Below are 27,136 nucleotides of genomic sequence, written 5' to 3'. Positions count from 1 at the left end.
CCAGGGCAGCAGGGAGGAGGAGAGCTGCTCCTGCTTCAGTGCCTGTTGCTTCCACCCTGACAGAGAGGAACATTTCCTGTGGGCCATGCTCTGCCCTGCCCCACACTCTGCTGTGTGTTTCCCCTGCTGCCACCTGGGCCAGAGGACTTGGCCCACCTGCAGTTAAGCATTTGCTGGGCATCAGCCTGGGCTCATTTCCTGACACAGTCTCAGCTGGATTCACCTCCTCCCCCTTGACCAGCTCCTCAGAGCCCTCCATGATTCACAGCTCTGCTGGTGAGCACTGGAATACCAATGAGAGCTGTGTTGATTTATTGGAGCCCTGGTATTCCACCAGTGGCTTAAGCACTCTGTAAAGTCAATTTGGACACGTTAGAGGATTAGGAGAATCCACCTGGGAAGTTTGCTTCCTCCTCCCTCCACCCCTCTCTTGTAAAGAGACTGTTTCAAGGGCACAGCACAAAGCCAGAGTGGAGCTGGCTGGGCACCACCACCACCTGAGGTGTCACTGGGGGCACTGGGCCCAGCTGTCAGTAATGGAACACTTTAATTTGTCTGTTTTCATCCAGTCCTAGCTGAAGCAGGCTGGGGGTGCTGGCAGGGGGCTTCTGTGCTCCTGGGAAGGGAGGTCTGGCAGCAGGGTGAAGGAAAAGCCCAGGAGGAATGAGCCAGGCAGCAGCCAGGATGGGCACTGTGGGGCAGGAGCCAGCCTGGCACCCGTGCTGGCCTTAGCCTCCTGAGTGCCAGGGGCAGTAGGGAACCCAGAGCAGCAGGGTGCTGAGGACAGCAGCACTGCTGGAGGGTTTGCTGCCAGTCAGTGCTGAGCAGTACCCACAGCCCCAGCACCACACTGGCACAGCACAGGCTGGAAACAGCCCTGGAATGGCACAGAGAGGCCTTGCCCCCTGGATCCAGCACCTCAGGGCTTCCTGGGCACTGCACCCTCATTGCCCACAGCCATGTGCCCAGTGTGGCTGCGGCTGGATCAAGGGCACCAAAAGCAGGAGGCTGGGTGCCCTTCCCCTGTGCTGTGCCTGGTGGTTAGCTGTTACCCAGTGCCCAGAGCTGTGGCACTGCAGAGCCTCCCAGCACAGCAGGAGCAAGGGGAGAGGCTCCTGGTGCAGCAGAGAGGTCCCTCCTGCTTGGAGTGCCAAGCACCCAGCTCCCTTGCAGAGACACCAGAGCAGAGGCTTCCAACGCTGCCCTGCAGTGCTCCTGAGCCACTCACCTCCTGCGGGGTCCTCCCTGCTGCAGCAGGGTGCAGGCAGTCAGAGCCCACAGGCAGGCAAAGGATACACTTTGGAATCCCTCTGGAAGTCTTCCAGCCACTTCTTGTTGGTCTCAATCATAACTGGGATGCTGATCCTGTCTGGCTCCTGGGCCTGCCGGAGCTGGCGGAGCTGCTCCCTGGTGGCACAGGGGAGGGAGGAGGCAGCAGGAGTGGGTGAGGAGGGGTCTGGGCAAAGCCCCAGAGGCAGCCCCAGCTAACAGAAAGCTACCTCCTCCAGGTCCTCATCACAGAGAAATGCTGCAGCAGCCACCTGCTACCAGGATGCTCTCCTCCTCTACCTGCACAGCACCAGGTAACAACCTCCCTCCCCTCTAGCCCCAGCACTGCCCAGCATGGCAGAGCTGGCACGGCCCAGTGCCAGCACCCTAAGACCCTGGTGGTGCTGGACCCATTCCAGACAAAACAATGAAAGCAGCTGAAGGAAGCAGAGCCTCACATACCCTGCAGGGATGTAGCCCAGCTTGGGGTCCAGAGTCTTGGGATTTCCACTGAGGGCTGGGGACACACCTGGGAAAGAGACATTAAACACAGCCCCCCCAGCAACACTCTTCAGAGCTGGGGACACTTCCTCTGCTCTGCTAGGGGCACCCTGCCCCTGCCAGCTGAGCCCCCTGCCAGGACACAGTGCCAAGGGAACAGAGTGGAGACCTCCAGCTGCAGTTCACAGGAAAGCTTCTAGAGGGGCAGGGCTGTCTCCCCCTCCCTCCTTCAGCCTCCCAGCTGCCTCCCTGGCTGCACAGGAGAGGCTGAACTGAAGCAGGGTGCCAAGATCAGCCCCATGCTGCCCCTCTCACTCCTCAGCTCATCAGCACCCTCCCAGCAGCAGCACTGGGAGGTGAGACAGTTGCACCTTGCAGGGCTGGGAAATCCTGATCACAGGCAAGCAAGCAGCTGGGCTGAGGGCAGGAGGAGGCTTACCTGGGCAGCCCTTGTGCCATCTCTCTGCTGGGATGCTGTCCAGAGGCTGCCCAGATGCCAGAGGCAGAGCAGAGCTCAGCCCAGGGCCCCAGGCCCACGGATCCACCAGAGACACCCCAGCAGGTGTCTGAAGTCCTGCCAGGGAGGCATAGGTGGGAAGAGGGCCAGCAGAGCAGGGTGTGGAGGTGCTGAGGGGCGAGTGGGGGTGGCTCAGGGAGTCCAGGAGGCCCAGGACTCCACTCAGCTCACTGCTGATGCGCTGCAGGGAGCCCCTCAGGCTCTGCACCTTCTCCAGCTGTGGGGCAGGGCACAAACCACCTCTGAGATCCACTGCCAGAGAGAGGGGATGGAAGGGTCACTGGGAAGGCAAGGGAGGGCTGCTGACACCCCCAGCTCAGTTGGATCAACAGCAGGATAAAGGCAGAAATCTTCCTTGGCAGCCCCTGACAGGATTGGTGCCTTGGAGGCTGCCTGGGCACAATGTGGAGGAGAAGCAGGACAGGAAGGACAAGACCCCCCAGTGCTGCAAGAATGAGAACTGCAGGACAAGTCTGGGGGTGTGGCAGTGTGTTTGACATCCACTCCCTCCCTCCCTCCTCTTCTGCTGTACCATGCAGCTACCAAGGCCCCTGGCAAAGTGCTGAGCCCCCCAGCACTGCAGCCAGCTCCAAGGGTGAGACCCTGGCACAGGACACAATGCCTCAGCTTCACCTCAGTACTCCCATCCCTCTCTTCTGCCCCCACTGGCAGGAAATCAGATGTTAAATCCTGCCACAGACAGCAGAGATGCCCAAGACACTCAGGAGCACCAGGGAGAACCCCAGAGGTGCATCAGAGAGGTGAGTGAAGGCAAGGCTTGGTCTGGAGCAGTGGGCACAGCAGAAGCAGCAGTCAGGCACTTACAGCTTGGCTGAGGTAGGTTGATGCTGGAGGAGCTGCTGCTGTCCTCAGAGTTGCTGAGATCAAAGGTCACCACCTTCCTGCACACAGCACTCCTCAGGGTGTCCTCATCTGAAAGCTGCTTAGAAGGAGGAAGACAACAGACTAAAACCTGCTGCTCACCCCCCAGGACATGAAAGCCACTGGAGCACTGCCCAGCCTGGACTGGGCAGGTAGAGGCAGCCTCATCTTCAGCTCCCAACAGCTAAATCTGGAGGTCAGGAGACTGCTTGGGTCTCTGAGGAAGAGCTGTGTGCACTAGAGAGCAAAGCCAGCAGCCAGGTGAATGGCAGCAGTCAAAGGGCTTCGTGCTTGAAGCAGACCTCACAGCTCCTGCTTGGGCTGGGCTCTCCCTAGGAGTGTCCTCCCCTCCAGCTCCCTGCCCAAACCTCACCCCTCCAGCTCCCTGCCCAAACCTCCCCCCTCCAGCTCCCTGCCCAAACCTCCCTCCCTCCAGCTCCCTGCCCCAGCCTCCCCCCTCCAGCTCCCTGCCCAAACCTCCCCCCTCCAGCTCCCTGCCCCAGCCTCCCCCCTCCAGCTCCCTGCCCCAGCCTCCCCTCCCACCCTTCTCAGACCCCGCCAGGGACTGTGTTCCCTCAATCCAGCCTTTGGCCACCAGCTAAACCTCCCCATGGGCACCACAGCCCTTGGAGACTCCAGGCTGGGGAGGAGGCCCAGGGCTGTGTGCAGGCCCAGGGGGCAGTGCTGCTGGGGGTCACCTCCTCCAGCAGGGAGGACTCCAGCTGGCTCAGCTTCTCCTCCTTCCTCTTCAGCAGCACCTGGCCCTTGCGCACAGCCGACCTCATCTTGTCCAACTGCTTTGCCTCCTGCAGAGCAGCAGCAGCCAAGCCAGGCAGGACATGAGCCAGGGGTGGAATGGAACAATCCCTGGGCGGGCTGTGGGGCCTGGCACTGGCTCACTGCTGCTCAGCCCCCATGGCAGGGGGTTTGGATCCGTGGCAGGGGGGTTGGAACTAGATGATCCTTGTGGTCCCTTCCAACCCTGACTGATTCTATTCTATGATAAATCCCAGGAGGGAGACTGCTCCTGAGTCTCTGAGAGCAGGGGGAGTGGAGAGGGCAGAGGATGTGCCTCACAGAAGGGACAGCCCAACGGGAAGGTTTCCCTTCCAAACCCCACATCCAGCAGCTCTAGTTCTGGCAGCATGGAGACCCTCTGTGATCAGTGAAGGGAGTCACCACCCCCCTGCCCCTGGCCAGGGCAGCCGCAGGGCCAGGCACCGATGCCAGGGCTGCAGGTTCCTTTAGGCAGCCACGATGCCCGAACACAAGCAGGCTCCAGGGCTCACCTCCTCCAGGTTCCTGTGGATGCCCTCCAGGAGCTGGGAGGTGTCAGGGTCCTGCACCACCTCCTGGGCCTTCTGCAGGTCCTGGTGCCACTGCTGCTTGGCAGCTCTCAGGGCTGTGTGCCGCCTGCGCATGGAGCGCGCCTGGCGCCGCAGGAACTCCTTGGCCCTCCCCAGGGAGATGCCTTCAGCACTGATGAGGCTCCTGATGCTGCCCAGGGACAGGGATGCTGCTGGCAGGCTGCTGTGCCACCAGCCCCTCCCCAGGTGAGGGCTCTCAGCAAAGTGCAGAGCAGGCAGGAGGCGCAGGGCCGGGGCCAGGCAGACACTCACTGTGCAGACTGGGAGTCGCTGTCCTCGTGGCTGGGGCAGGGAGGGGAGAGGACCTCTCTGGATGAGTGCTGGGGAGGGGAAACGTTTCAACAACCAAGAACTGAACCCCAGGACCACCCCCCACCCCCCCCCAGGAACACAGCTGGGGTCATAACTCCAAAATGACAGCACCATGGCATTGCCCAGGTCCAAGAGCAGTGCCAGGGACGTTCTCGAGGTGGCTGAGAAGCACTGAAGGTGCTTCCAGCCCTGGCTCAGGCCCAAGGGCACTCCAGCCTCCCACACTCCTTCCCCCCACCACCAGGCACCACACCAGACATGGTGGTGTCCCTGCAAGGCAAAATGCATCTGGAGGGAGGTCACTCAGCAGGACCAGAAGCTGGGAAGTTGCAGCCTCAGCTCTCTCAAGCCAGACACCTTCCACCTGCTTGACTCACAGCCTGAACAGCTTCTTGCAGGTCTTCAACACGGAGCTCAGCTTTCCTCCTGGGAGGTTCCACACCTTCTTTGGCCTCCAGTTCCTTCAGAGCCTCCTGTCTGCTCCTGACAGCTGCCTCCAGCTCACTGCCACAAGAAAAAGCAGCAGTGGTGGCACTCCCTCAGACTGCCTGACCAGCTGGCCTCAGGGGTTTCCAGAGTGGTCTCCAAGGCCAGGGATGAGCAAGGCACCAGCAGTGCAGGGCCTCTGGAGTGATGTCCACCACCAGCCCTGGCTGGGCAGGACCATGTCCCTTCACCCCTGACCCAGGAGCTCAGCTCTCTGCAGCTCAGTGCCCTGCTCAGAGCTTCTCATTAACCTCACAGGACAGAGGTGGAGAAGACAAAAGGGACAGATTTACACAGCCAGGTCTGGAAAGGGAGCCCAGGACCTCTGTGCCCTCAGCAGGCAGTGGAACCACCACCGGGACAGGGAAGGAAATGCAGCCCCAGAAAGCCCAGAGAAGAGGAGAGGCTGAGGGGTTTCTGCCAGGGGGGAAATGTTTGGTCCTGCAGGAGACTCCTCACACACACCTGAGGTATTTCTGCAGCCTCTGGCTTCGTGCCTGCAGCAGTTCCACATGAGCCTCCAGCTCAGCCTTCTGGTCCTGGAGCTCCTCCAGAGAGCTGCGCAGCTGCCGGATGGACTCCAGGAGGCTGCAGTGCTCCTTCCTGCCCTCCTCCAGGCGCTGCTGAGAGGCTAAAGCAGCATCCTAGAAGGAACCCAAACAACTCCTCACCCCCATTTCCCCAACACCAAAACCCATCCAGCAGCCAAGAGCTTGCTGCTGCTCCCCTGGAGGCCCCCCCTGCACACAGGGCAGGCCAGCCCTGGGCAGAGCAGGACTGCCTCTCCTCCTTGGGAAGGAGCTGGGAGCTGAGGCAGCTCCAGAGCTCTCCAGGCTGAGCCAGGGGCATCTTCAGACTCAGCTCAGAAGCAGGTTTGCTTTTCCAGAGCCACAGTGCTGCCCTCAGAAGCTGCCCACAAACCTCTCTCTCCAGCTCAGCCCTTCTGTCCTCCTCCAGCAGCTGCTGCTTCTTCTTTCTCAGACTCTCCTCCTGTGCAGAGGAGAAAGCAGATGAGCAGCAGAGCAAGGAGTAGCACTTGAGGGACAGAAAGCAGCTCTAAGCCTCAAAATCCCTGAGGGCTAGTGTCAGTTTTGCCTTACTCCCACCACACACACTCTCAAGCTCCCCCCCCTGCCTTGGATTCAGGTGAGGAGCTGGCAGCATGGCATCCCTGTGGGCAGAGCCCTTCCTGCTCAGTTGGGACAGCTTCCCAAGCACAGGGCCAGCTCCTCATGGAGCTCTGGAGCCTCTGGTTGCCTCCAGCATTTCTCCACCTTTTCACTTGCTCACTCCAGTGCTGCTCAGGAAGCAAGGGCTGACAGGAGCAAGGTCATCTGCAGCCCTTGGCACAGGCAGGGGCATCAGCCAGGGACTTCTGCCAGCTCTACAGGAGTGGCTGGAGTGCTTCCCTCTCCTGCTCTGCTGCCCAAGATCCAGAAGCACTCCTTCCCTTTCCACAGCAGCAGGGAGAAGAGGAAGGGATTGACTGAAATCATCACTCAGAGTGATGCTGAGCAGGACACCTGACCCTGAAAGGCTTTTCTGACCCTTCTGTCACTCCTACAGCCATTTCCTGCCCCCCAGAGCACTGAGAGAACCCAGAGCACCACCCCCAGTGCAGCCATCAGCCATGGGGCTGCACCAGCAAGGGTGCTGCAGCAAAAGCCCTGTCTGAGCACCTCTGGAGAGTGGCAGAGGGAAGCAGGCAGAGGAGCAGCCCAGGCAGGGGAAGCCCTGTGGGCCCCAGGGCTGCCTCACCTGGCTCAGCAGCTGAGCTGCTCTGGCCTGGACGTTCTTCCTGCGCACTTCAAGCTCAGCTTCTGAATCCTGCAGCTTCCTTTCCTGCACAGAGAGAGGCTGAGTTGGAGCACAAGTTCCTCACTCACCAGGCACAGCTCTGGCACCAAGAGGAGTAAGAAAGAGGCAAGTGTGGCACCAGCGCTGCAGAAAGTGGCAGCTCACTTAGGTGTGAGGGTCCAGAGGAGGCCACCAAAATGAACCTCCCCTGTGGGGCCAGGCTGAGAAGGTTGGGGCTGCTCAGCCTGGAGAAGGCTCCAGGGAGACCTTAGAGCTGCATTTCAGTATCCAAAGGGGCACTACAGAAGGCTGGGGAGGGACTGTTCAGAAGGGTTTGGAGTGACAGGACAAGGGGCAATGGTTTGAAACTGGAGCAAGGCAGAGTCAGGTTGGACATCAGGAGGAAGTTCCGCACAGTGAGGCTGGTGAGACACTGGCACAGGCTGCCCAGGGCTGTGCTTGAGGCTCCATCCCTGGAGACATTCAGGATCAGCCTGGCTGTGTCCCTGAGCAGCCTGCTCTGGCTGGAGCTGTCCCTGCTGCCTGCAGGGGGTTGCACAAGGTGACCCTGGAGGCTCCCTTCCAGCCCAGTGCAGTCTGTGTAGCTGTGTCATGGTGACCAAGCCAGCCCCAAGCAGCCAAGTCAGAAGGAGCAGCTGGGCAGAGCTTTGTCCTCACCTTCTCCTGGTGCTGGAGGTGCAGAGCTGTGAGCCTCTGTTCCAGCTCTGCCTGCAGAGCTTTCACCTCTGCCTGCTGGAGCTGCCGGATCCAAGCCACCTCTCCCCTCAGGCTCTCCAGCAGCTCCGCTCGCTGCCTCCGCTCCTGCCCGGGGCCAGGCAAACAACAGCAGCCTCTGAGGAGGGCTCAGGGACCCCCAGCAGGGCCTGCAGGTGGTGCTCAAGGAGATGGGGTAGGAGGGGCCCTGGTAAACTCAGGGAATGGTTGGAATTGACCTTGATTGTAGGGAGCTGCAAGAAAGCTGGGAAGGGACTTTAGACAAAGGGCTGGGAGTGCCAGGAGGAGAGGGAAGGGATTGAAGCTAGGAGAGGGCAAATTGAGACCGGAGATGAGGAAGAAATTCTTGCCAGGGAGGGTAGGGAGAGACTGGCACAGGTTGCCCAGGGAAGCTGTGGATGCCTCCTCCCTAGAGGTGTTCAAGGCCAGGTTGGGTGAGGCCCTGAGCAGCCTGGGCTGGTGGGAGGTGAAGCCCCCAGAGCCACTGCTGCCCCACAGTACCTCCTCCTCAAACTGCTCCTGAGCCCGAGCCAGGGCTGCCTGGTGCTCCCCTCTCATCCTCTCCATTCTCCTCTCGTGCTCCTTCTCCACCTGCTGGCGTTTCTCCCTCAGGAGCTCACTGAGCTGGGGGGGTGACACTGAGATGTCCCTCTGAACCCCAGCACCCAGCTGGTGCCCCTCTGAACCCCAGCACCCAGCTGGTGCCCCTCTGAACCCCAGCACTGCTCCACAGCAGCCCCCCAGGAGAGGAACCTCTCAGTGCAGTCCAGCAGGAGGACTGCAGTCCAGAGAACCTTGCACAGGACCAGGCTGTGGCCTGGGCAGCACAGAGCCAGTACCTTGCTGAGGTGAGATGCTGCAGGGTGACTGCTGTCTCCCCCAGGCAGGGGCTGTGGCCCCTCAGAGCTCCCCAGGCATGCAGGCTGAGCAGTGCCAGCTGGGTACTTGCCTCTCTTTGGTACTCTGAGAGCTGGAAGGCCTTTCTCTGCCCCTGCTGCTCTGCTCTCTGCTGGGCTCCATGCAGCTGAGCCTCCTCACTGCTCTGTGCCTCTGCTAGCTGGCTCTGCAGGCTGGAGGTGGCCTGCCATGAAAGCCACCCACAGGGCAGTGTCACCCTCCTGAGGGGATCCAGCCAGTGCCCTGCTACAGAGAGCAAGCAGCACAGCAAAGAGCAGCACCTGCAGGCTCACCACCCCCTCCCTGCTTGGAGCATGGCCCAGCAGCACATTTAGGAAGTGGAGAAAAAGGAATAGCAGCTTCCCAGGCCACCTCTGGTGACAGCAGTGGCAGGGGGAAACCCATTTCCATCCTGAGGGCATCATCTTTTACCTTATGATGCTTCTCTTCTGCTGCAGACCTCAGCTGCTGCAGTTCAGCTGCAAACTGTTTCTCCAGCTCTTCTGCAGCCTGCAGGAACATGAGGAAGAGAGGCTGCTGGGGAAGCTCTGGGGGCAGGGACAGTGCTGGGGGCAGGGACAGTGCTCCACAAGAAGAGCCTGCAGTCAGCCTCTGCCCATGGGCACCAAGAAGCACAACAAGGAAAAGCCTCTTAAACCACACAAGATGCCTTTACTCCCCAGGTGTTTTCCCTCCCAGGACATCTGAATGGAGCTCAGCCACCCTGTGCTGGCAGGACTAGGAGCTGCCTCCACTCAGGAGCTCCCCAGGCTCTCAGGAGGAGCAGGGCAGCAGCCAAGGAGCAGCTGTGATGCCCAAGTGCTGTGGTTTGGGACCTGCCTCTCTCCTTCAGCTGCAGTGTGGCTATTTCAGTGGTGGTTGTTTAACCAGCACTGCAATGGACACTGGGGTGAAGTTCTCCTCCTCCCCACCTTAATCCCACCTCTGGCAGCATGCCCAGCACCCTCCCTTTGTGTCAGTCAGGATTAGAGCCCATGCAGGTGTAATGGATCTCAACTCTCCAGCACTGCCACCAAGCCAGGCTGGCACCAACAGCCTGGGGCTGACCCCAGGTGCAATGAAGACCTCACCTCCTTCTTTTCCCTGTCTAATCTCTCCTTCAGCTCACTCAGGAATTGTTCCTTCTCTTGTTCCAGCTCAGTCATCTCTTTCTGCTGAGCTTTCTCCAATTCCAGCTTCATTTTCTCCAATGCAAGCTGCTGCTTCCTCTCCAGACTCTCCCTCTCCACCACCTGCTGGGATTCCCACTGCTCCCTCAGTCTCTGCAGCATGGCCTCCTGCTCTGCCCTGCCAGGTTTGCAACAAGAACAGGCAGAAGCAAGTCAGAATGCCAGAGCCAAGAGAAGACACTGCCCCAGGATAGGCCACAAGCCAGAGGAGACTGAGAACCACAGCACATGGATTCAGCAGAACATCAGCTGAGGCTTTAGAAGCCAACAGCAAAGCAGCCAGGTGGAGAGCAAGCTCCAGCTCAGTGAAGAAATAACAACCACAAGTTCTCCAGTGTCTGCTTCTCTGCCTCCTCCAGCTGCTGTCACAAGCCTGAAGAACCATTAGAGACAGCCAGCAGAACCCCCTCAGCTCCAGGAGAGCAGAGCTGTGACCACTGAGGGCACACAGCTGCCCTGCACAGCCCCAGGTCACACCTAGGGTGTCCTACCTGCCACCAAGGCAGGGCACCAGCTACGGGAAGCTCAGGAAGGGCACAGCCACTGGTGCCATGCAAGATGCTTCCCTCCCAGCCCAGCAGAGTCTGTGTGCCCAGGGGTGGCAGCAGAGCTCTTCACCTCATCTTCTCCTCCTCCGCCTTGGTCTCTGCAGTGAGTTTGGCTCTCAGCTCCGAGAGCCTCTTGCTTTCCTCCCTCCTGGCACACAGCTCTTCCTCCTCAGAAACCTTTGCCAGATCTTCCTTTAGAATCCTGAGAGAAGAGCAGCCAGGAAAAAAAAATTAAAACAGGTTGAAGGAGGCTTTAATATCTTCAAATGAGCTCCCCAGTGCCTGCAGCCCAGCTGCTGCTCCCACAAGCTGTGCCTGCCCAAGGGGGCTCCAGACCATTACCTCTCCTCTGCACCCCCAGAGCCTGGCTGCTGGCACAGGAGATGCAGCCCCTGGGCATCAAACCTCTGTGGCATCATTTTTTAACATGCACTGTGCCACCAGAGCTATCACCTGGGGTTGGTTTTGACCCCAACCAGCTCCTCTGGAATGAAGGCAGGCACCCAGCCAAGCCACCTGGGTGCACCTGTACCCCTCTGAGCCTCCTGTCTTCACCTGCCCCTCTCTTTACTACTGTTTTACTACTGCTGGAATTCACTTTGCCCTCAGCTGGGATTTCTGTGCACCCCTTCCATGCCAAGCCACCATTTCTGGCTGGCTCAGTGTGCCAACGAGAGAAGTCTCAAGGCCACCTGCAATAAAACACCAGACCCCCCCGGGGTGGCTGTCAGGTCCTTGTGCCCTGGCTGGGTTTCCCCTCACACATCCACCCCTGAAGTCCTGCTTGAAAGTCCCTCTGTGAGCCACACTCCCAGGGTTTCAGAGAGTTCCTCTGGAATAACCTCACATCCTCCAACCTCCCCCTCCTGTTGCTGCCATTTGGGCCAGGATCTGAGCAGCTGCCAGGCAGAGAAGCTCCAAGCACTGAGCTGGAAACTCTTCCCAGTTTCCCCATAGGAGACAGGTCCAGAGCTTGGAAAGCTGCAGGTGTCCAAAAGAGAGCTGGAGGAGACTCTCTGCTCTGTACTGGAGAGCCCATGGGGGCCACACACAGCCCCCACAGCAGGCCAGGACTGCACAGGATTGTCTGTGCCAGGCAGACTCCTTCCCTCCTCCTCCCCCACAGCCTTGTTCTGGCCTCCTGGGCAGGAACCCCTCCAGCAGCAGCACTCCCAGGGTGCTGGCTTGTGACAGCAGCAGCCTCTGGCCTCTGGCACTAGAATCCCAGCTAGGAAAGGCTCCTGGGAGAAACAGGAGAGGTGGAGTGAAAAAGGAAAGTACCTGAGGGATTCTTCTTTTTGCTGATGAAGCTTCTCAGCTTCCTCCTCCTCCTGCTGCCTCATCTCCTGCTGGAACTGCTGAATTCTCTCCTCCTTTGCTTGCAGCCAATGCATTCTCTCTTGCTCCAGCTCCTTGGCTACACCCTCCAGGGACTCCTCACTAGGCTGGGTCAAGGACTGCTCCTGTTTGGCTTCCTCCCCAGGTTGCCTACCAAAAAGGGGAAGCTCCTTTGCAAAAGGGTGGCAGAAAACTGAGCAACAGCAAAGGAACAGCCAAAGCCCCCCCCCAGACAGCATCAGGACCTGAACAACTTGGGGTTTGGCCCCCCCAGAGCTCACCTTGGTCCCACCCCCTGAAGGTTCTGGTAGCTGTAAGCCCCTGGCCAGGGCTGCCAGGCACACGGGCAGATGCCATCAGGACCTGGCTGCAGCCCAGGGACTGCCAGTGCCACCTCTGCCAGCCCAGGCTGTGCTGGGACTTTGCCAGCTGTGGACATCAGGAAGCCCAAAGTGCTCCACAGCTTCAAGCCCAACCTGCTTCTGGTTATTTCCAGACAGAAAATAGCAAATTGCTGAGGTGTGAGGCAGGCTGAAGGGGAAGGAAGGGAAAGTGAGGAGCCAGAGAAACAGCTGCCTGGATCTGCACAGAGAGAGGCTGGAGCTCTGCTGGGCCACCAGACCCCACCTCCTGCTGTGCCAGCTTCACACACCAGCTGCAAACACCAGAGGGGAACAGGAGGACAGAAGCTGCCATGCTCACACCACCAGGACTCAGCCAAGCCCTTACATGTTCTGTGAGCTCTCCAGTGATCCCTCTGCTCCCTTCTCCAGCTCCTCAGGATTGATTTGGCCATCCAGTGATCCCTCTGCTCCCTTCTCCAGCTCCTCAGGATTGATTTGGCCATCCAGTGATCCCTCTGCTCCCTTCTCCAGCTCCTCAGAACTGATTTGGCCATCCAGTGATCCCTCTGCTCCCTTCTCCAGCTCCTCAGGATTGATTTGGCCATCCAGTGATCCTTCTGCTCCCTTCTCCAGCTCCTCAGAATTGATTTGGCCATCCAGTGATCCCTCTGGTCCCTTCTCCAGCTCCTCAGAACTGATTTGGCCATCCAGTGATCCTTCTGGTCCCTTCTCCAGCTCCTCAGAACTGATTTGGCCATCCAGTGATCCTTCTGCTCCCTTCTCCGGCTCCTCAGGACTGATTTGGCCATCCAGTGATCCCTCTGCTCCCTTCTCCAGCTCCTGGGCCACCACTTCCTCCAGACTGGGTTGCTCTAAAGCAAAATGCTTCTCTCCTGGGGTTTCACAAGCACTCTGACCACCCTCACTTGGCAGCATGAAAGAGGTGACAGAAGAACAGATGAGCAGAGAGCAGAGGCTAGAGGCTGGCAGGCAAGCAGGGAAGGTGCCATACCTCTCAGCTGATGTTCTTTTGCTCTGCTCTTCCTCTACACTGGCTCTGCTTTGCTCTCTTTCCTCTTCTCCCTCTTCTCCCAGCTCCTGGGCCTGCAGGTAAAAGCAAAGAGTGTGCACCTTGCTGCCCCTGCCCCATCACAGCCTCTCAGAACCTCACAGAGGTTCTGCTGAAGGGCAGCAGAGCTCCAGCCCAGTGCCTCAGACCAAACAGCATCCTCAGGCTGCTGCAGAAGGCCGAGCTGGCCATGGCAGCCTTCTCCCTGCAGGGAGCCAAGGCCTGCAAACAGCACAGGAACGCTTGCAGCAGCACTGGGGGGCCTGGGAGCTGTGCCAGGGTATGGCCTGGGGTTGCTTTGCCAGCACAGGAGCTGAGCTCCCTGCCAGCACCCAGCACTCTGGACACAGGTTTGGTTTTGCTGCATATCCAAGGATCACTGAACTCCCTGAAAGGGGAAGATAAAAACCTCCTGAAGCAGGAATGTCACAGCCAGGAACATAAAGCAATGTGCTGTGGTCTGAAAGGGCACTGAGCCACTGCCTGGCACCCAACCCAGAGCAGCACTCAGCCCTGCCTGGCACTGTGGTGCCCAGGCAGGTTGAGATGGGCAGGGCACAGTGCCACTCCCCAGGGATTTCCCACTGCTGCCTGCAGCACACACCAGTGTGGGTGATGCTGAGGAAGCCATTCCCCCTGGGAACACCTCCTGAGCCACCCCAGCTGCTGATTTATGACCTGGCAGGGACCTGAAACACAAACAGCAAACATCTGCCCCTGGAGCAGCCAGCAGCTCCTCACCCCTCCTGCCAGGGCCCTCCATCCCCACACTGCTGCTCAAGCTGTCAGCCCCACTGAGGGCTCAGGCTCCCTGCTGAGGTGCTGGAGCCCAGCAGAGCAGCTCCTTCACAGGTTCTTGGGGGGCAGAGAGGGGGAGCCCAGCCCCTGCACTGTGGAGCAGGGCCAAGCCAAGCCACAATTAAAGCAGCAGTAATTTATGCAAATGCTCAGCAGAGCAAACAGCAGAAGGATTCCCTGCAAGTGCTGTCACCTCCCATTCCATCAGCCTGGCCAGAGCTCTCCCAGGCCCCCTCCTGCCCTGCTCTAACTCATGACTTCAGCTCCAGAGAACCCAGGAGCTCAGCAAACACTTCCTGCTTCAGACAGGTTCTGCCACCACTGCCTGGGAGAGGGAAGAAGGCAGAGAAATGGAGGAGACCTCCCTGGGAGCAGGGGAATGCTGCTGAGCCCACAGCTGGAGCTGCACCCCTGCCCCTAAACCCTGCCCCTAAATCCTAACCCCTGCTCCCAAACCCTTAACCCTGCCCCTAAACCCTGCCCCCAAACCCTTAACCCTGTCCCCAAACCCTAACCCCTGCCCCCAAACCCTGCCCACAAACCCTAAACCCCTGCCCCCAAACCCTAAACCCCTGCCCCCAAACCCTAACCCCTGCCCCCAAACCCTAAACCCCTGCCCCCAAACCCTAAACCCCTGCCCCCAAACCCTAAACCCTGCCCCCAAACCCTAAACCCTGCCCCCAAACCCTGCCCACAAACCCTAAACCCCTGCCCCCAAACCCTAACCCCTGCCCCCAAACCCTAACCCCTGCCCCCAAACCCTAAACCCCTGCCCCCAAACCCTGCCCCCAAACCCTAACCCCTGCCCCTAACCCAGCAGCTGCAGGACCCTCAGGGCTTGCTTGGGAAGGTGAAGGCAGCAAGTCCCTGTCCTTGAGCTGGGGAGCCCAGAGCTGGGCACAGGACTCCAGATGTGGCCTCAGCAGGGCAGGGCAGAGCAGAGGGGGAACCCAGGCTGTGTCCCACATGGGGACACCTCACACTCAGGATAAAGCCAGTCCTGTGGGCTCAGGATGGCAGGCAGTAAGGCCACCTCCTCCCCATGCACAGCACAGCTCCCAGGGGAGCTCAGCAGGAGGCTCCCCACAGCCTCCAGCACACAGCAGCTTGGAGGGCTCCTTGCCAGCATCCTCCTTGGAGCAGCAGCAGTGCCAGCACAGCAGGATGCCAGCACAGCACTTCCACCACCTGCTAAGTGAAGGGTGAGAAGAGCAGAGGCACCAGAGGCTTCCCACCACCTCTGCAAGCCCCCTGAGGCAGCTGGGCAGAGGGCAAGGAGCCACTGGCAGCACAGGGCCCTGCCCACACCAATCACTTAGGATGTCTGCAGCCATTTGCTGCCTCTGCTGCCCCTGGCAGATGGCACTGGCAGCTTCCTGTGCAGATGAAGGGATGCTGCTGGGCATCTCCCCCTCCTCAGGGCTCCCCTCCTGCATCTCCTCCCTCTGGGACCTCCAGGAGCTGGTCTCCCAGCCATGCAACCTCCCTCAGAAGGAGCTGCCAAGCTCCCTGGAGCAGGATTTGCCATCCCTGCTGATTTCCCTCTCTGCAGTCCCTGCCTGCAGCCCCAGCTCTCTCTGACCTACTTTTCCAGGGCTGTTCCCTCACCCACAGACAACCTGCCCAGTTCAGGATGCCACTGCTGGCCTGTGTCACAGCTGGGAGGTCACAGCCTGGCACTTGAGCTGGGTGGTTGGACTGCAAGAGGTGGCCCAGCCCCAGCTGGCTGCCCCTCCCCAGAGGCAGGTGGAGCCCAGGGGGCTCTCTGTGACTCACCACAGGCCGCAGCAGCTCCGGGTCCTGGCCTCTGGAGGCTTGCAGCTCCTCCCCCCCATCGCTGGTCTCAGATGCCTTGGAGAGCTGAGAGGAGACCCAGGTTAGAGCCTGCACAGCTGAGCCCTGCAGCCAGCTGCCAGCTGCTGCTGGGAAGACAAATGTGGGCTCTGTAACACTGGGAAGAAGCAGTGACTGAGCACCACGAGAGGATGACAAGGACCAAACAGCACTGCACAGGAGGGCAGGAGCTGGGACTGGGCAGGGCACAGAAGGCCTCTTCACACAGCCCTGCCATGAGGCACTTGCTGCTGTCCTCCTGCAGCCTTTACAGCTCCCAGGCCCACCACAGAGTGGGCAAAGCCAGGCAGAGCAGTACCACTGTCTTAAAAGGACTTGAGAAGTCCAGCTTGCCCTGCCTGAGAGCCAGAGGCTGCACAGCCAGAGCCCCTCCTTCCTCTCCAGTGGTAGGCAGGCAGCAGCTAGGGCTGCAGAGCCAGCCCCCCCTGCTGTGAGCCTGCAGCCCCGCGGCTGTGCCAACCCTGGCAGCTGGCAGCTGCCTGCTGCCTTTACACCTCCAGCCCAGCCCTGCCCAAGCTGAGAGAAACACCAGAAGCAGGGGCAGCTGGGCTGGGTGTGAGCTGCATCACAGAACCTGCTCACTGGGTACAGATGGCAGCAGAGGGAGCTGAGCCTCACTCCTCCTGCAGGGCTCAGGGCTCTGCCTGGCACTCCCCTTGGGCAGCACTCTGTGTGTGCAGGGAAGAGCGAGCTCCAAACTGGGCACTGGGAGCAGTTGTACCCCTCCAAGGTCCCTTCCAACCCAACCCATTCCATGGTTCCATGGCTCTCTGACCTCAACAGAAAGCAAGGAACTGCTCCAGGAGCCCTCCTGCCCCAGGCCCCTGCAGAGCCATGGCAGTAGCCCCTGCAGCCCCACACCAAGCCTGCCCCTGCAGGTCTCTTACTTGGCCAGCGTCCAGCCTGCTGCCTGGCTGCAGATCAGCTGCTGCTGCTGCTTCTGCCCTCACTTCTTTCTCTCCCTCTTCACCCCCAGGCTCAGTGTCCACACTGCCAGCCAGGCTGCCCAGCTGGTCCAGCTCAGAGGCTCTGGCAGCCGCCAGCCCCTGCCCACTGGGCACCTCCGGCCCTGCCACGGGCTGGGGTGGCTCAGCAGCTGCAGAGGTGTCACCTTCCACCTCCACCTCTGCCTCTTCTTCATCCAGTGCTTCGTTCCCAGCCTGCTTCCCATGGGATTCCTCCTCGAGCTGGCCAGACAGGCTGCTGTCAGGATCCCCAGGGAGGGCCTGGACTGGCGTGGGAGGGCAGGCGGCAGCGGAATCCAGGGGAGTCTCTCTCCCTTCTCCAGGCTGTCTTGAGTTTAAAGACTCCTTCTAGGCAGCAACCAAACAATTATGGCCACCACATTCCCTGCCCCTCTGCCAGGAGGACACTGAGCTCACACACTGCTAGGGCTCTCCTACAGCAAGCAGCAAGCCACAAAGCTTTGGGTGACTTCCAGCCTGGTTTGGTGCCCCTCCATCCAGCCCCTTCCACAGGCAGAGGCACACTCCCCACTTGGCTCACACTTGGGGTTTGCTCTGCTGCTCTTTTAGCTCCCAGGGCCTCAGTGGATGAGAGTTAGCAGTGGCTGCAAGGGCAGAACCCTCTGCAGCAGACCCCTTCATGCTTCCTCCTTGGGAAGGTGCCTCTGCTTCCCTCTTGCTCCCTGATTCCAAGCCCAGCAGGACAGAGAGGGAGGTTGGTTTGCCAGAGCTCAGCTGGGCAGCCTTTGGCCTTGCTTTGTAGGTTTGCTGCTCTCTCCATGTGTGCAACACTTCCACCAGCCACAGAAACACACCCAGCCACTGCCAGCTGCACACCACAGCACCAGAAGCTGCCTGCTGCATGCAGAGCCTCAGTGGCATCATGCAAGCAGGACCATGATGCCAGAGCTGCTCATCACCTCTCCCAGGCTGCCAGCTTCCTCCTCAGGGCTCCCCTGCTGCTGGAGATCAGCTTCAGCACCAGCAGCCACAGGGCTGCTGTGGTTTTCTTCCTCTGCTTTGCTGTTCTCCTGGTGAGGGGGGCAACATCCAGTAGCAGAAGGCCTCACAGCAGCTTTCCCAGCTGGCAGGGCCACCTGCCTGGGGCAGGACACCCAGCCCTGAGCAGGAGGCTCTCCAGGAGAGAGCAGAGCTATGCCCACAGCAGCCATGCCTGCCTGTTCCCTGGGCAGCAGCAGGGCTCCCTGCCCATCAGCCCAGCTCCACACAAGCTGTGCAACGTTTCTTTCCCACTGCTCCCTTTCACACCTCTCCAGCTGCTGAGGAAGCCTGGCAGGGTAATTCCCCAGCACACAGGACTCCCCCTCAGCTCCCAGTGTTTGACCTGTGCAGAAGGCAGAGCCTGCACCTCCCAAGCTGCAAGCACTGCAGCACAGCATCAGCTGCCATGGCACCCGGAGATGCTTCCATGGCTTTCTTCCTCCTCTTCCAGCAGTATCCCAAAGCCCTTCTGGATCTCAGGGCAGACTCTCACATGTCTGCAGGGACTACTGCACCACAGGAACCCAGGAGGCAAGAAAGCTGAGGCCAGGTCAGAGCTGACCCCATGAGCAAACCAAGCTGCCCAGAAGCAGCACCAAGCTCACACCAAGTCCTCCAGCATCTCACCTGGGCTTTGTTCTCAGTGCCTCTCCCCACTTAGCTCCAGCAAAGCCCTCTGAGGCAGCAGCATTCCTCTCCCTCTCTCCCAGGCACTTCTGCCACCTTCACCACAGCCTCCCCTCTCCCCAGCCTTGCGTCTCACTCAAGCCACATCCTTCCTTCCTTCCTGGCCTGTGGGAGCTCAGCCCTGGCCACACGAAGGCAGACTGCAACCACTGCATCCCAATCCTGCTCTCAGCCCTTCTCTACAAACCCTCTCCTCCCCTCCCTGCCAAAGGAAGCTGGAGAGCAGCTCAGGCTTGCTCATCCAAATGCTTTTCTGCTGCCACCTCATGGAACTACCAAAAAATCCTCTTCTCCAGCAGGACACCAACATCAGGAGCAGGGGCAGCAGAGCCTGGCTGCTGGGCAACAACTGCCATTTGCAGGGCAGCTCTTTGGCTCTTTGTTCTGGGGGGACAGTCACATTCTGGGTGACAAATCTGGGCCCCCACCAGGCTGCTGCCTGTCTGGAGATGAGAGCTGGGGAAGTTTCTTTTCAGAGCCACTCCAGCAAAGGCTTTGCAGCTCCTGCCATTGTGCCCAGGGCTGGGCAGCTAAGTGCTTTACAGCTTAATGTCTGTAAGCTGCAGAGAGGATCAGGGGAAGGCTGTAATACACTTTATAAAGAAATTAATTTGCCTTTCAGATGCTGGAGCAGACTTTTCAAAGCAGAGAGAAAGGATTAATGTCAGCACAAACAGTAGGGCCAGCCTGCAGAGCTGCTCACAGTGTGCCTCCCATTGTGCCTCTGTCATCCTGAGCCTGATGGGCACAGAGAAAGCAATACAGAGCCCATGGCCCCCCACAGGGCACCCCCTCTGCACAGGGACAGAGGAGTGCCAGCTCCTCACCCCCCTCTGCACAGGGACAGAGGAGTGCCAGCTCCTCACCCCCCTCTGCACAGGGACAGAGGAGTGCCAGCTCCTCACCCCTCTGCACAGGGACAGGGCTGTGCCAGCTCCTCACCCTTCTGCACAGGGACAGGGCTGTGCCAGCTCCTCACCCCTCTGCACAGGGACAGGGCTGTGCCAGCTCCTTACCCTTCTGCACAGGGACAGAGGAGTGCCAGCTCCTCACCCCTCTGCACAGGGACAGGGCTGTGCCAGCTCCTTACCCTTCTGCACAGGGACAGAGGAGTGCCAGCTCCTCACCCCTCTGCACAGGGACAGAGGAGTGCCAGCTCCTCTCAGCACTGTCCTGAGCCAGGGGGCTGAGCAGCAGGGCAAGAAGCAGCCCCAGAAGCAGTGGAACCTGGGAGGAGCTGCATGGCTTCAAGCTTCTCTCTTCACTCAGAGACAAGCAAAGCTTCATCCTGCTCCTCAGATCCCAGCACCCAACCTCCAGCATTCCTTTTCAAGCACCCTCCTGCCTTGGGCACCACACCTCTGTGCCCTGGGGACAACTGCACTTCCTCTCACACTCCCCCAGGCCTGCTCCAGGTTGTTCCTGCTCAGAAATCCCACAGGAACCTCAGCCCTTCTCCTGTGCCCCTGCAGCCCAGGCACTGGGCAGTGCCACAGGTCTTCCTCCCCTGCTCACCTCCCCAGCCACCTCCTTACCTCTGACTCGAAGCTGCCCCCCAGGGCACTGACATCCATGTGCAGGTTTTTCAGCCACCTGGATGTCCCACGGAGACTCTGAAGGTGTTGAAAGGAGAGAGCCAGGACTGAGTTCTGCCCTCTGCACACCCCAGGAGGAGCTGGGGGGCCCTGATCAGTCAACTAAGGCAGCAGAGCCACAGCAAGGTGGAAATATGTGGATGGTGCAGTGCCCTTGGTCTGCACAGGAGCAAGTCTCAGCCAGAGCCTTTTTGCCCCCTAGGACTTCTCCCTCATCAGCTTCTCCCTGCCCCTGGCTGTGCAAACCTGCCCTGAACAGAGACTGAGCTGGGAAGTCGCCAGCACTGTCAGAATTCATCCTGCTCCAGCTCAGAGCAGGCCAGGTGAGTTCTAGGGAGCACAAGGAGAGCAGATTAGGTACTCTTTGGTGACCAAACACCACACAGAGCAATGCAGCACAAATTCAGAGGCAAATGCAGCAGCCAGGGGCAGGCAGCTGGTGCCAGGAGAGCATCACCTGGTTACCAACACACACAAAGAGCCAAGCTCACAAACTACCTCCTCACTTTCCTCCTCTTCATTCCTCCCTTTCTCCAGAGCTGCTGTGTTCCAGGAGCTCATCTCTTCACAGGCCAAGCCCAGCAACTTCTTGCTCTGGAGGGTGGGCTTGCAGGGCTCTGCAGGCTGAAGGCAAAGCAGAAGGGAAGTGAGAGGACAGAGGCAGGGAGTGGAGAGACACAAATACAAACTCTGGGGCGAGCAGCAAGGAGCTGCTGAGCTCCCAGGAGGTGCTCAGGACGCTGCTGCTGCCCCTGTCCTGCTGCAGCCACAGCCATATTCCTTGAGGCCACTCTTTCCCTGACACCAAAGGGGTTCCTGCCCTGTAGGAGCACATCTGCCACACCTGCCTGTGCCTCACAGCACAGCCTCAGGAGCAGGACAAGCCCAAATCCCTGCAGTCAGCAGGGAGGAGGCTGAAGCCAGCAAGAAGCAACCCCTCCAGTGTTGATTTATGTGATGCTTGCTGCTTATTGCTTTGTTTCCCTTCAAAAAGATCAATTCCTGACCACTTAACCTGTTTGTTTTGTTGACCCAAAGGTCACATTCACTAAATCACCATTTGGCAGGACTGGAAACGTTACATTCATCCAGAAAAACAAAATAAATAAATAATTTGTCCTTTTCATTTGTTTATGGGCAGCAAACAGCTGAGGGGAAATATTATTGTTGGAGGCCAGCAGCTGTGCTGTCTGTCACCTTTTATTTGGACACAAATCAAACTTCTACCACAATGAACAGACTTTTCACCCACGCCCACCAGTCAGTGAAACAATTCCTCCTTTCAATCTGTTACACACAACAGAGCTGCCCAGGAGCAGCAAGGGAAAAGAAACAGAGTGGAAGGCAGCAGGGAAGTGGGGGGTTAAGAGCCAGAAATAGCCACAAATGATGTCCTTGAAGCTTCTAAGTGTCACCAGGTCTGTGCAGAGTGTGTCTCCAGGGCCTGTTCCCAGCAAGGAGAGAGCCTTACCTGACTTCCTCCCATGCCCACAGGGCTGGAGTCCAGCGAGCTGCCCACGTCTGAGTCCACTGCCCCACGCAGGACGGTGCCCGCAGCTGCCACAGCACCTCGCAGGGGAGCCAGGGGGCCCAGGGGTGCCAGCAGGGTGCCTAAGGGCTGGAGCATGCAGATGGGACTCAGACAGTCTGCACAGCTCATCCCTCTTACTGCAGAGGCAGAGGGCACACTCCCCTGTGCCATGCTGGCTGCTGGTGCTGAGCCCACCCCTGAGGAACAAGGAAGGGCTGGGAGCTGGGTTTGTGCAGCCTGGAGAAGGGAAGACTGAGGGGAGACCTCATCACCATGGAGCAGTGCATCAAGGGAGGCTGCCAGCAGCATGGAGACTCCCTTCTGAGTGCCATGGAGAAGCCAAGGGGTGGTGGGGACAAGGGACTGCTGGGGACATTCCCATTGGGCTCCAGAGGAAAATGTTTCCTGTGAGCACAGCTGGACACTGGAATCATCTCCCCAGGGCAGCAGTGGAGTCCCTGCCCTGGACAGCTCTAACTCAGCTTACAGGGTGCTGAAGACACTCAATCCACCCCCAGGCTGAGGGATGGGGAGAGGGAGATGAATATGCAGCGATCCTTCTTCCACCAAGTCACTGCCACAGCAATGCTAACAGAATAAATCAGCCTCTGGGCTTCACTAATTCCTCTCTCCAGACACCATTAACTCCAGGGATGGAGCAGGGGCTGCTGCTCACTGTCCTTCAGCAAAGATAAACTCATCTCCATCAGGCTCATTCAAACTTTGGAGATGATCTGCAGTTTATCTGATATTTATAGCCAGAGCTCTCAGCAGCTACCCCAGAGCTCCCTCATGCTGCTCAGGAGAAACCTGAGCTAGCAATTTGCTGGAGCCACAGCTGGGCACCAGCAGCAGCAGTGCAAAGCAATTCATTAACATCACACACAGCAACCTCTCAGCTCAGTTTGGTCTTCAGAACAGGAGATTTGCTGAGGTCTTATTAAATTGAAGCATTTGCTTACGGACAGAGCCAAGCCAAGCTGGAATGTCCTTCCCAGTGAAGGGCAGGATCCTGCAATAGGGAATGGAGAGGAAAAGTTTGGGCAAGCCAAAGACCCACTGCAGAATGGAGGTGCACAGTGACTCCTTTCCTTGCTTGTCTCTTCTGGAAGCAGAGCAGCAGAGCTGTGATCTCCTGGGGGTCTGTGGAGTGGCTCTAGCAAACCGTTGCTGCTCTCTGCTCCTGCTTCCCTCACCTCCCTCTGCTTTAAAGCCTTTCTCTCAGGCCTGCTGGTGGTCTCACTGCTCTTGTGTAGACTGATGGCAGCACAACCCAAAGCCTCAGCTCCAACTTTTCCTCTTACTTCTTCCCTCAGGTTCCTTGCTGTGGGATCCCAGCTCCTCCTGAGCACATCAAGTGGCTCCTGCAAGCTCCAGTTATCTGTGAGACTAGAATCAAAGGGAGCAGTTCCCATTGTTCCTGGGATAAAAGCTCTTTTCCTCTGGCTTGCAACACACCTGGACTGCTTTCCACTGGAGCCCTTCCAGTCCTGCAGCTGCCTGCTGTGAAGCACTGATCAGGCTTATGGACACTCATCCCTCATGGCTCTCATCTTCCACTTTCCTTTCAGCCCTTCATCCTCAAAGAGTCTGGCTTTGTCCTCAAGGGCCTCTAGCAGAGTACTGACATCCTCAAAGCCTTGTGAAGAGGATTTCTTTGACACACAAAGGTTGAGCTGGTGGCCTAGCCTCTAAACCATGACAGTGAGGCAGAAGAGTCAAGACAAAGCTTGGCTCACATTGCTAGAGGTGTTTCTAGGCCCTGCTGGACATCACCGTCAAAGCTGCTAAGAGAGAGGCCTCTTCCTACCATCCTCTCCACACCAAAGGAGGTCTGGCAGGGTCAGCTGAGCCCTGGGACAAGCAGGGGATACAGTCTGTTTGGCCACATGCCTGCAAACACTCTCTTGATGTCTGCTGCTCTCCCTTTGCCTTCTCCTCTAACCCATCTGGATCTGGCTCAGGACTCTCCTGCCAGGGGCAGCAGAATAGCTGAGGGCATCTGAGCAGAGGACACTGAAGGGAGGAGAATCCCCTGGCTGCATCTCCTGAGCAGATAGAGCCAGGTGCAACGCTACAAACCCTCCTCTGAAGCAGAGATTTATCCTCATTTCCTACCCAGCCTGTTCCCCCTCTGCCAGCCTGCCCCAGGAGCACCACAAGCAGAATCCTACTCACTGTGGATCGCTTCAGGGACTGCTTCTCCTTCTTCTCCTTCTTTGCCTTCTTCTCCTTCTTGTCTTTCTTCTTCTTCTCCTTCCTCCCGCGGGGGCCCTGTGCCAGCAGCCTCTCTCGCTCCCGCAGGACGAGCTCTCGGTAGTGGTCATCGCAGGGGTGGTCCCACATGGACTTCCCGTTGGTAAAGTTGAAGTAATAGAGGTCACCATTGGTGTCCTGGCTGGATGGCAAAGGCAGTGTGAGGAGATGAAAGAGCAGACACAAGAGGAGCTGCACCTACCAGAACACTCTGGCTGGATCATACCAACACCTTAAGCCCTGTGAAGAAGAGTGTGAATGGATTGCAGCTGGAGGGGCGCAGATTGAGACTGGGGATGAGGAAGAAACTCTGGACAGTGAGGGTAGGGAGACACTGGAACAGGCAGCCCAGGGAGGCTGTGGATTCCTCCTCCCTGGAGGTGTTCAAGGCCAGGCTGGACGAGGCCCTGAGCAACCTGGGCTGGTGGGAGGTGTCCCTGCCCATGGCAGGGGGTTGGGGCTAGATGATCTTGAAGGTCCATTCCAACCCAACCCATTCTGTGAATCTATGAGGCAGCTCTCACAGGGATTGCTCATGTCCTCTGCCAACTTCTCAACCACTCTCTCCCCTTCTTCCACCCCTCCCAAAGAGGCCTGAGCTCCCCCACCCACAGGAAGCACAGTACCCTGCTCTGCCACCAGCATGGGCAGGAATCTACCAGGACACCTGCTGCCAGAGCTCTCACCAGGGCTTCCAGTCAGGTGGTAATGGGGCCATGATGCCTTCCCTTGCCAGCCATATCAGCTCTGGCTCCTTCTCAGGGTCGATCCCAATCTCCCGTGCAAAATTTAGGACTTCTAGAAAAACAGAAAAGGAATCTGTGGAGATGGCCTCCAGCAGGCACTGTGCAGCAAAGCCAACCTCCCCAGCTGGAGCAGTGGGCATACTGGGAAACCTCAGTCCCCAAATGAAGCTGCTCAGAGCTGCCAGTGAGCAGCCTGGCATTCACCTTTCCAACCCAAAAGCTGATTCTGCAGCTCTGTCTTCTCTGAAATCCCATTCCTTCCACCCACTCCCCCCATGCTCTCCCTGATTCTCGTGCTCTTACTATACCTAGAAGTGACTTGCATGCTCCAGCCTCTTATCCCAGCTCCTGGCAGGACAGGAATGTGTTACCTTGCTCACTCGGAATGTAGGTCTCATCATAATTTTCCTCCAGGATGAGCTGATCCCCAATGCGCAACACGGCTTCTGCCATGGCTCCCTGCACCTGAAGGAAGCAGGGTATGGTCACAGGGATCAGCTATGCTCAGAAACAGACCCTCTCCATCAGGACATGGTCACAAGGATCAGCTGTGCTCAGGAACAGTCCCTCTCCATCATGCAGAGTGAGGAAGAGCCCCACGGGAGGCTTGGCACCAGGGAACAAGGTGCATTGGGGCTGCCAGGTGTGGTGCAGATGGGAGGGACCAAAAAGCAGCCCAGGAGGTCTTATCAGACAGGTAAGACAGAAAAGATAAGCTCTTGCTTCAGGTACTTTTTACCAGGCAAAAAACTGAGCTGAAAGGAGAGCAAGGGAGGAAGAGAAAGAAGCAAGAGGTTTTCCCCAGAGCAGAGCATAGCTCTTTGGCAGCAGTCCCTGGGCTCCAGCAGCACTGCCCACTCCACATCCTGCTCACCTTGGCCTTCCCAGAGGACACTTCAGAAGCTCTAAAAGGATCCTAGCTCCATGTGTCCCACCTCTGGAGCAGTGCTTCCCTGTTTAACTCACAGGCTGCTTGGCACCCATTCACCACAGGTTTAGAGTTCATTCCCTCACCCCCAAGCATTCCCAGCCGGGGCTTTGCTCGGCCAGCATCAGCCTCACCTTACACCAACCAGCTAGAGCAGGCTCACCCCCGCTGCCTGCCACAGAGCCTTCGCCACCCTCTTCACCTTCCCCTGTCCTCAGCCTGCTCCCTGCTTAGAGCTCTTACGCAAAGCGAGTCCCAGCAGCAGCTAATCCCGGCACTGCCAGGCAGGGATTCTCAGGACACACCGAACCAAAGCGGCAGCGGTCGCACCACTCTTCCCCATAAAATGCACTCCATTTGGAGGCGCGGAATTCCGTAGGGAAGGAGGGAAGCAAGAACAGAAGGGCTGGAGCGTGGGGCCCCTCGTTCCAGCCTTTCTGTTCTTGTTTCCTTCCCTCGCAGCGGGATTCCAGCCCCGATTCCCTGCCCCGACGGCCCCTGAACACGCAAAGAGGACCTAGGGGGTGGGATCGAGGCGTTGGTGAGGCGGCTGTCCTAGTCCGGGGTGCACTCGAGCGGGCAGGCTGGCAGGGAAGAGGTCCAGCTTTGAAGAACGAGGGATTTGATCCGAGAAGGCTTTTCCCGCCCGTTTCAGGGCCGCGCCGCGCAGGCTGGTTTAAACCACAGAGCACACGCCCAGCGCGGAGCAGGCACATCCCTGCCCCACCGGCAGACCCTGTACCGCCCCCGCCCCAGCACCTCCCACCGGCACTAACGGCGCCGAGGCAGCGCAGCCCCGAACTAAGCGGCACACAGGACAGCGTGGTACCGGGCGCCTCCCGTCCTCTCCCGGCCCCGCATAGCTCACCCCAGCCTGGAGGTCCAATCCTGGCTCCGCTCAGCGGGGCCGTTGCCGCACTTAGGGACAGGGACGAGGATGAGGATGAGGATGAGGATGAGGATGAGGACGAGACCGGGAGCTCACCGCCTCCATGGTTGCCCGGGGCCGGCGGCGGCTTCCGGATTCTGCTGCCCTGGCAACGGCAGCGCCCGCCCTCACTGAAATACTATTGGACAGGGAGCGGCCGCCCTGCTTCCGATTGGTCCGAGGCTCATGACGGCGGCGGAGCGGCGGCGCCTGCCGGGGGCTGTAGTCCGTCCGGGCTGGGTTCCACCGTTCGTTGCCATGGAGACGCGGCCGCTGCGTCCGCGGCCCGGCCCGGTCCGACGGCGGGGACACGGCGAGACCGGGGACGGCACCGGGCATGGGCATTAGGAACCGCGCAGTGCCGGGTCTCGCCGGGTCCCGGCCATCAGCGCTTCCTGCGGCGGCGCGGCGGGCGCGGGCGGGCTTTCCGGGGCGGGGAGCGGCGCGCCGCCATGCCCGCCGCCCCGCTCGGCCGCGGCGCGGCCGCCCGGGCTAGGCGCGGGGCGCTGCGGGCCCGCTGAAGTGGCGGCGGCGGAGGAGGAGAAGGTGCGGAGTTTTTCCGGGGCGGTGCGGCGGCGGCGGAGGGCTGCGGCG

The 27,136-nt window shown here is 59.2% G+C and overlaps 1 protein-coding gene across 1 annotated transcript; it reads right to left on the bottom strand.

Annotated features, from left to right (window-relative positions):
- Nucleotides 1–530: 530 nt before the first annotated feature.
- On the bottom strand, nt 531–25,139 carry CEP164 (centrosomal protein 164). Its single transcript, XM_054395553.1, has 29 exons — nt 25,058–25,139; nt 24,627–24,738; nt 23,863–24,082; nt 21,625–21,771; nt 20,649–20,777; nt 20,094–20,171; nt 17,790–17,900; nt 16,792–17,217; nt 15,827–15,910; nt 13,196–13,287; nt 11,783–11,989; nt 10,572–10,703; nt 9,855–10,071; nt 9,196–9,273; nt 8,816–8,947; nt 8,368–8,490; nt 7,810–7,953; nt 7,093–7,176; nt 6,256–6,324; nt 5,800–5,978; nt 5,226–5,352; nt 4,789–4,856; nt 4,459–4,666; nt 3,868–3,975; nt 3,113–3,227; nt 2,210–2,539; nt 1,732–1,798; nt 1,297–1,407; nt 531–630 (listed from the first exon to the last, which is right to left on the bottom strand). Exons 1-29 carry the CDS (start codon nt 25,137–25,139, stop codon nt 531–533), a joined length of 4,080 nt encoding a protein of 1,359 aa, XP_054251528.1.
- Between the last annotated feature and the right edge of the window lie 1,997 nt (nt 25,140–27,136).

The sequence above is a fragment of the Indicator indicator genome, chromosome 34, assembly GCF_027791375.1.
Source record: "Indicator indicator isolate 239-I01 chromosome 34, UM_Iind_1.1, whole genome shotgun sequence".
Lineage (NCBI taxonomy): Eukaryota > Metazoa > Chordata > Aves > Piciformes > Indicatoridae > Indicator > Indicator indicator.
This window is presented reverse-complemented; position numbering and strand designations above follow the sequence as displayed.